Source organism: Antrostomus carolinensis, unplaced genomic scaffold (assembly GCF_000700745.2).
Source record: "Antrostomus carolinensis isolate BGI_N321 unplaced genomic scaffold, ASM70074v2 scaffold2406, whole genome shotgun sequence".
Lineage (NCBI taxonomy): Eukaryota > Metazoa > Chordata > Aves > Caprimulgiformes > Caprimulgidae > Antrostomus > Antrostomus carolinensis.
The window spans coordinates 20,351-29,010 of record NW_010322285.1 but is presented as its reverse complement, the minus strand read 5'-3'; the positions used below and the strand labels follow the sequence as shown (position 1 = coordinate 29,010).

The 8,660-nt window shown below is 40.2% G+C and overlaps 1 protein-coding gene across 1 annotated transcript; it reads left to right on the top strand.

Annotated features, from left to right (window-relative positions):
• Nucleotides 1–2,597: 2,597 nt before the first annotated feature.
• On the top strand, nucleotides 2,598–7,535 carry SPATA2 (spermatogenesis associated 2). The gene is made up of 2 exons (XM_010170168.1): nucleotides 2,598–3,022; nucleotides 5,404–7,535. Exons 1-2 carry the CDS (start codon nucleotides 2,705–2,707, stop codon nucleotides 6,655–6,657), a joined length of 1,572 nt encoding a protein of 523 aa, XP_010168470.1. The 5' UTR covers nucleotides 2,598–2,704; the 3' UTR covers nucleotides 6,658–7,535.
• Nucleotides 7,536–8,660: the final 1,125 nt, after the last annotated feature.

Below are 8,660 nucleotides of genomic sequence, written 5' to 3'. Positions count from 1 at the left end.
TGCCCACCGGGCAGCCCAGGGTCGGTTCCCTCGGCCGAAGTTTTGACCCAGGAGATGGAGAGAAATGTTGTCTTGTCTCACCAGCAGAAACTAACCTCAGCTCAGAACTTATTATTCACCCATCTTCATGAAATCTTAAGGTTTTCAGTCAATAATTTGCAGCAAAAGAGCCTTGTTACCATTTATTAACGTAAATTAATTCTATTCTAGCAAAACCAGGACGGTACCTTATCTGTTCTGTCAGCCAGGGTGTTTTTTCAAACCCTATTTATCTGTGCTGCTCACACACTGAGGTTTTTATCGAGCTGGGTAACCGTGGTTGTTAGCTGTTGGGAGCTCAGTGTCACTGAAATTGAGAATGAACTTTGTAACACCACTGTGTTCTGAAGAAGCAGCGTTGTTTACTGTGATCCCCTGTCCGTCTGGTGCTGTAATAAGGAATACCTGCTTCGTAAGACTACGCTGGTGTGAAGTTCATTCCATTTTGGTGACAGTACGGGGATGTTTTGCCCCTGGAAGCTCTCTGTGCAGCGGAGCGGCTCTGCGGAGGCTTGCTGGTGTCTTTGGTTTGTTGTGTGTTACTTTTCAGCTGTGTGAGCTCTGAGTTGTCTCTTTAGTTTGTTGTGTTTTGCTTTTTAGCTGTGTGAGCTCTGAGTTGTGTACAAACCACAGGTTCAAATCGGAGCTGGCAGTGGCTGTGAGTGTCACAGTCCGTAGGGTTTGATGAAGGACTTTCATTTGGGGACTTTCTTAATCCTGATGTCTCATATGTGTAACCAAATGCTTTTGTTTAGTTGTTATTAACAGTAGAAATGGGAGAACTGTAACACTTAATCCAGCTCCTTGGATCATTCCTTGTCCTGGGGGAGCGTTGCTGATGTGCCAGACAAAGGTCTTTCTCTGAAATTCCCTCATGGAGCCCTTCTCGCTTAGGAACAGACATTCTGTTGTCTTTCTCCACAGACTTCATCTTGCACAAGTTAAGGAGGAAAGATCTGGGGAGAGAGAGAAAGGTTTTACTCCCGTCCCTTCTGCTCAGGGGTTAATTTAGAACTCCACGTTTCTGGTGCTTCACAGCTGCTCTCTTGACATCAGTGCAGTTCCTGACTGTGGGAAGACCAGAGCAGTGTGCCTTTGAGCACAAAGTGATCTGCTAGTTAACTTTTCCCACAAGGTGTTGTCATTAAGTGCAGCCTTTCATCAAGGTGATATTAACTGCCAGGCTGTTGGGGTTTTGTTTGCTTGTTTTTCTGGCCTCTTGATTGTTCCTTTGTGGTGTTTTGGTTCCCTCTCCCCCACCTCCCTGCCATGTATTTTGTATTATGGCTCCTTTAAGTTAATTTTGCTCTTAAAAGTGATTTTCATTTTTAACAGGTGTGTTGGGGCATCGATCAGTTTTCTATCAGCTGTAGGTAATACTGGGTAGAGAGTCTTTTCTAAAGTGCTGTTTCAGACTGACTCTAACCGAAGCAGTGCATTGATTTCACCTGCCTCCCTTCCCTTTGCTTCACAGCTGGGAAGTCTGTAAGGGCTGGATTGTGTTTTCATTTAAAAAACCAAGCCTGTGGTCTGCTTTTTGATCACAAGTTCCTCAGGCAGTTGAGATGGAGTCTGTTGCCCTGTTAATTACCTTGGTTTTGGTAAAGTAGCATTAGGAAGCTTCTTTTCTCACCAGCTTTTTCTCTGTGTGGTATGTGAGGTGAAAATATAGATCAGTATATACATAAAAGCAACTATCCCTGCAGACAAAAATCTACATGATGTAAAAACAGAATACTTTTGCTCTGTTCTAATAAAGCAGCTAAAAATGGCAGGTGTAGCTTTTTGCTGAAAAGATTACAATCTTCTCTGCAGCTGCCATGTTCAGCTGGAAGTTTGGCTCTACTTTGCAGCTCTGTAGGATGAGCTCTCCCAGTGCAGTGGTGGCCTGGCTGTGCCATCAGGTGGGATGTGAGTGGCAGTCAAAAGCCTAGGAAATGTTAGAAATAGAAAGGTAAAGTTAATTAATCTGCTCAGTCTATAGGCAGTTCTGTGCCACTAGGAAAAAAAAAAGTATCTGCTTTCCCCAGGTGAGCAAAATGAAATTTTTGTGGAATTTTTTTTATTTAAATCTTTATATTACTGTGCAGGGCAAAAAAAAAAAAAGTAGTGACTGATTAAAGTAATGTTTAAGTTGTTTGAACTGAAAGGGCAAAATAAAATACAGAGAAGAGACCCTAAAAACTCATGCTTCTGCTTTCAGCTTTTTGCTGTGAGTTAGTTTTGCCTTGGTTCCCTAAGCCAGAGAACCCTCAGCCTGGGTTTGAACCTACACCAGCATTATTGTATCGAGCTCGGTGCCTTGCTTGTGTAGGTTTGTTGTGCTGTTTTAGGTGGATAACTGGAAGAGGAGTCGAGAGTGACAGTGAAAAGCAGGACAACAGCGTTTCTGTAGACTCTTGTGCTTTTTCAGAAACCTGAAGAGGCTGTTCAGGGAGCTGCTGCTCTGTGAACCATTTGATAGGATCCTGTGAAGCAGATAGATGCTGTGGACATCTGGGATTTATGCAACTGTGGTGACTTGTCTTTGTTTTCAATTATTTTTTTTTCTTTTCAGCAGAATTGCCATTGCTGAAGACTCTTAATGCCAGATAATCAACCTACTGCCAAATAACCATGAAAGAGACGAGGTAGCTGCCCAAGTGGGAGATAAAAACTGATTTCAATGGATACAAAATATAAAGACGATTTATTTAGGAAGTATGTACAGTTCCACGAATGCAAACTGAACGCCTCTGACAACAAGCAGCGTCCTATTAACGATGAGTATTTGCGAGTGGCAGCGGCAGCCTTACTTTGCCTTCCCAAAATTGATCCTTTTTATAGATTCCGGTTGATAAAATTTTACGAGATGGCTGAAAACTCGCTGAGATCTGTGAAATCCTCAAGTTTACATTCTCTCCATAATGCATTCAGCATGCTTGAGACCGTTGGAATTAATCTCTTTCTTTACCCCTGGAAAAAGGAGTTCAAAAGTATTAAGGTAAGACATAGTATGTGTGGCCATAGTGAGAACATGATTTGTTTTTCTCTCTTTTAACACATTTCCTGTGTTTCCTTTAAAGGCTTTTTTTTTTCCACCTAGTAGTGTGATGTGTGTATTTGTCTATATGCAGTGGGTAAACAGAAGCCATAGGAAAGTTTCTGTGTGTGCTGGTGAGAGTATCCTGAGAGCAGAAGTACCACTACTATTGACATTTATAATGTAACCATAAAAAAGAGGAAGAGCTTACTTCAGGTTTGTTCAGCCTACCCTGTTACAGGTCTCTGAATGTCTCCTTGGAGATATTTTCACTAGGGTGAGCAGTCAGGTTCACTCAAAGTTTGATTTTTGTCTTGCAACAGCTATTATTGGAGCACAAGTACTAACAACCAGTGGATGCTTTGCTGAAGTTCCCACTTGTTATATGATAATAGTAAAGGAACTTCTCTGAAAGAATTGTTTCCAGAATATCTTTTATCTGCTTGTCTGTTCATGAAGTTTTGACTTTAATGTACTTTTGAATTATTTACTCATGCCAGGATCTCAGGGTGAAAAGTAGGCACTTGCTCAGCTTGGGTGCTGGAAGTCAGATAGTGAGTTCTCTGCTGTTGATTTTTCTATTTTATCTTTCACCTGTTCTTAAATGGTTATTCAAAACTGCTGCAGCATTTCAATAATGAGTGCTGCAGGTGACTTCCAAGAACAGTTTTGAGGCTTGAAAGCTGGATAAAAACACTGCTGGTCTGAGTGACTACAGTAGTTTGCAGATGTGTACACTAGTGATGGGTATTTTTGTTTGGTTTTCTTAAAAAGATACAATTTCTCTATTTAGCAGAGAATCTGAACATTATTAGAACGTTTGAGTTCTCTGTTTCCCGAAGGGAAAACTACCTTTCTTCAAGATATCTCCATAGATCTTCATCATTATGCTTAAGTTCTGGCCTTTAAAGTGTTGGCTGATCCATCCAGGATATCTCTTGATTTGCTGCTGATAGTGACTTTGGTTGTGCCCTGGGGATCCAGTTTGTAGTAGTTTAACTTGGTCGGCAGCCAGACACCACACAGCCACTCGCTCATCCCCCCCACCAGGGAATAGGGGAGAGAATTGGAGTGGTAAGGAGGCTTGTTGGTTGAGATAAGAACAATTTAATAATTAGAATAAAATAAACTTAAAATCCTAATTATAATAATAAAAATAATAAATAAATAATAAAAACAATAAAAATAATAAAATAAAATTATAATAATGATAATAATAAAATATGAGGGGTGCACAGTCCAATTGCTCACCACCTGCTGATAGTGATCCCAGAGGAGTGAAAAGGAACCCTGAACCTGAAACTGCAGTCCTGGAAGAGCGAGAGCCACTGTTCCCAGCCAGCTCTAATTTATATTCCAAACATGACATCACATAATATGGAATATCCCATTGGCATATCCAAATACCAGTTTGGGTTTGCTGATTTACTGTCCCCCTACCCACCAGTTTCTTCCGTGCCTGCAGACGAGCAAAGCATGGGGAGTTGGGAAGTCCTTGGGTTTTTTTCCCAGCACCAACCCCAGACAGCAGTATACAAATTATCAACGTTCTTCTTATACCAAATCCTATAGTTAAACCAAAACACAGTGCTATTCTAGCTGTTAAGAAGAAAATTAACTCTGTCTCAGCCAAAACCAGGACACTGTTCTATACAAAGATGTGATGTGCAGGCTACTCTTGCCTGGAATCCAAACCAGTTTGAACTGTTTTAAGAACATACCTCAGGTACGTCAGATACAGATATTTAAACTTGCACAACAACTTGCACAAACTCTTATCTGGTTTTGGGGCTTTTCTTACTGGGAGTTCTTGGCCTTATATAAAATTAAGTCAGACATTTGAAATTGCATAGTGATAGTACACAAAAAGCACACCTCAAATATATTTAAAGCTGAATTGAAGAGGACTTTGGTACTCTTGCAGTAATTCCGAGATCCTGTTATCTCTAGCTAGCCCCTGTCCAGGGCGAAAACATGAAATCTCTGCCTTTTTACCTTTCATGGTAGACCTGCTTGTCAATGCAAACATGTCTGATAAGCATAAAAGTTGATGTCGGTGTATAGCACAGTGATTTACAGCAACAGGGAGGACGTTATGCTAATCAGGATTTCAATTTGAATGAAAACTCTCCTACTTTGAATTTGCCTCATGTGGAATTTCCATCTGCTGAACAGGAGGGATGCAGAAATGGAGTTCATCTTGCCATGGGAGTTGCATGTGTTCACTGTCGTTATTATTTTACTTAATTATATTGTATCTGTCGCTGAATTATCTGAGCATCTAGTCCACCACTGAATTTGTAACCTAGTTTTCCTTTTATTTTCCCCTCCGCCCCACTTAGACCTACACTGGACCCTTTGTTTATTATGTAAAGTCTGCTCTAACTGAAGATGATGTAAGGCAGATTTTGAACTACATGGGCTATGTCCAAGAACTGGGAACAATGTATAAGCTCAAAGAGCAGGTTGATGCCATTCAAGTGAAAATGGTTTCATTTGAACTCTTTTTGGCCAAAGTGGAATGTGAGCAGCTTCTTGAAATTCACTTGCAAGTGAAAGATAAAGGTTATTCAGAGATTGATGTCATAAATGAACGAAAAAATAGCAATGAAGATATTAGAGGCTGCTCGGAAGCCATGAAACGGCGTGTAGAGTGCAAGGAAAACTTAAACACTTCCATGGCACGAATGGTACTCCAGAAATCAGCGAGTGAACGGGCCTCTAAAGATTATTTCAAGCCAAAGGTGAGCAAACCTTCTAAATCAGTGGACACGTACGATAATTACTGGGAAAGTAAGAAACCACCTTTGATGAGCTCGCTGAGTCTCAGGAAAGAACCAATTTTAGTTGATGCGGAAGATGAAATTAAAGATGAAATTATCCGTCCGTCACCCTCTCTTCTGACAACGTCAAGCTCTCCACACGGGTGTTCAGATGAATTCTTGCCAACTTCATCTCATCACAATGGCATGCTAAGAACAAACGTCCCTTACAGCTCCTATTTTTCTGCTCAAGAGGACTTAGATTTATATACTGATCCCGATTCTAGAAGTATGTTAAATTTTAAAAGACAAGAAGCTATTAAGCCTGATGTATGGCTGTTAAAAAATGATGCCAACCCTGTTTACCACAAACGCACCCACCTAGCCAAAGAGACAGCTTCCCTCAAGTGCCAGAACTGTGGCGTACCTTGTGGCACTTCCTTTTGCCAAAAGTGTGACAATCTCTTCAGCTCTAGGCAGGAATACCCAGCAGTGAAACAGAGCACCTATTCAATCAAACCACTTCCAAATGATGGCTTGTCTCCTGCATCTGCTTTAAGGGAGAAATCTCAGTACACATCACAGACTCAGAGTCAAGAAAGAGCTGCTCAATTCAGTTCCAAACCCAAACCTTCAGGCACCTCACGCTGCGGCTTTTGTAACCGATCAGGAGCTGCCAACACGTGCACGTTTTGCTCAAAAGTCTCGTGTGACACTTGTCTCAACGCTTACTATTATGATCCCTGCTGTAGAAAAAGTGAGCTTCACAGATTCATGCCTAACAACCAGTTAAACTATAAATCGTCCCAGCTGTCCCATGTAGTTTATAGATAGACTCGATCAGTCTGGAGGGGAAGGAAAGGGGGAGGGGAAAGGGCTATCCTAACTCATGTACTGACTCCACTGATAAGAAAATACACTGACCTCTTACAAAAATGACCTGTCCAAATATTTGGAACCATGGCTCAGTGATCAGGTGCCAGTTCTTGATTTTTTGTGGCTTCACAGATGCTGCAGATACATTAGATTTCATGCTGCTATAATTTAGGTAACTCCTAAATGATCATTACTTTGCAATTGAAATGGGGGAGAAGAGCACATTTTTCTTTAAAACTTGGCAGCTGTTGCATTTTAGAAAAGTGACATTGCACCTTTCTATTACATTGCAGTCATTTCCTTGCCCAAATAAAACCATGCAAGGCTTGAAAATAAAATCTAAAAATTGAGATTCTCGTTTTCTATGAGTGATGAAGCTACTGCCAGTTTTTGATAAAATATGACTTTAAAATGTGCAAGAAATATGTGAATGGCTTGTTTTGCCAACAAGGACTATTTTTTGAAGTGTCTGCATTTCTTGATCTCCAAAATGCAAACACCACAGCATCTCTTCCTTTCGTCTTTATGTTTCTTCCTTCTCCCCTTATCTCCTGGTTGATTATCTCAAGCTTATATAATCTGAATCTGGACAATACGTGCTTTATTTTCTGGTGTTGCCAATATCATCCTACTGGCTTTTACTGTATGGTATTTTAAAAACATGAATCTGTATTCATGTCACTTGAATTATGCCTAGAGTGTTGTCCTTCCAGATGAGTACTAATTTTCTTTACTTTCTGTTGCACATGTATTAAGTACTGTTCTTTGTACTGTAAATAGGTAATTTGGAAACAGTTTATTTTTAATAAATATTTAATATGTTGAGTTCTTAAAAATGGTAAAATCATTAGAACTATGAAGTCTCTCTGGGTTATTTGTTCAGGTGACTTTGTTTTTCCTTGTACTGTATTTCATAGCTTATTATAGTCACTGTGGCAGACTAATGTTCTTGGCTCTGATCAATTTTTTGGTTTAATCTGGCATTTTTTTTCCCCTCTGATAAGGCTACCACTAGTCTAAGTGGAGTCTTGTCTAAGAATTGCAGGATTTTGGTTCTCGGTGCACGCTTTTCCTTTGTGGTTATGGAAATTGTAAGTATAAATGTTACGCTTGCTTCCAAATTCACTGTGAAGTTGAAGTCTGTAGTGTAGTCCAGCAAGTAAAGCACTGGCCTGGTTAAAAATCAGAGCTCATTCGTGACTCCTGTTAAAGTAAACCCATCAGTTATGGATGTCAATCAGATAATAATACTTATCTGTATTGCACATAGGAACCCTAGCTGAGAACCAGGACTCTGTTGTGCTAGGCTCTGTACAGTTTGACCCCCAGACAACACCTGATTATAAATAGGCTTTAGTTTTTTTATTAAAAGGAAACCCACAAGAATCCTTCTAACTTCCTTATTCCAACTAGCTAGTTAGAACAAAGTATCAGGCAACCTAATCTGATGCGCAGAATTAAATGTGTTTAAAATATCTGTAAAGAACTCTAGCTGAGATGTAAACTATGTAGTCCACTTTGCACTAAAATTATTCACTTAGGGGTTTTTTTAAACACTGTTAGAGTCTAGGCTTCTAAACTTAAATGTCCATGGATCCCTGTGTGACAGAAACATGCATGAATGGTCATTTGTATTTACTTTTTTTGGGGGGTGGGGGGGAGGTGGGGGCTTGAGGTAGGTAGAGGAGGGAACTATATAGGCTAATGTTGTAAAATAGCTAAAATACTTTTAGCCATAAATGGGTGTCAGAATTATTATGGAAATAAGATGAAACCTGAGTCTCACAGAAGGCTGAGAACAATAAGTCACTGTACAGTTTGCACTAGGAAACAAAATGAATGGCATGTGTTTAGCAATCAGGGAAATTTCTGAATCAAGTGACTGCAACTGAACAGAATGTCACAGGCGAGTAATGCCTGGCTGACCCTGAAGGCTGGGGTGAATGATTTTAAGGTTTTCA

Coding starts and splice junctions, on each gene's coding strand:
- SPATA2 (XM_010170168.1), top strand. CDS start 2,705: ATGGATACAAAATATAAAGACGATTTATTTAGGAAGTATGTACAGTTC. Junction 3,023..5,403: donor AGGAGTTCAAAAGTATTAAG/GTAAGACATAGT, acceptor CGCCCCACTTAG/ACCTACACTGGACCCTTTGT.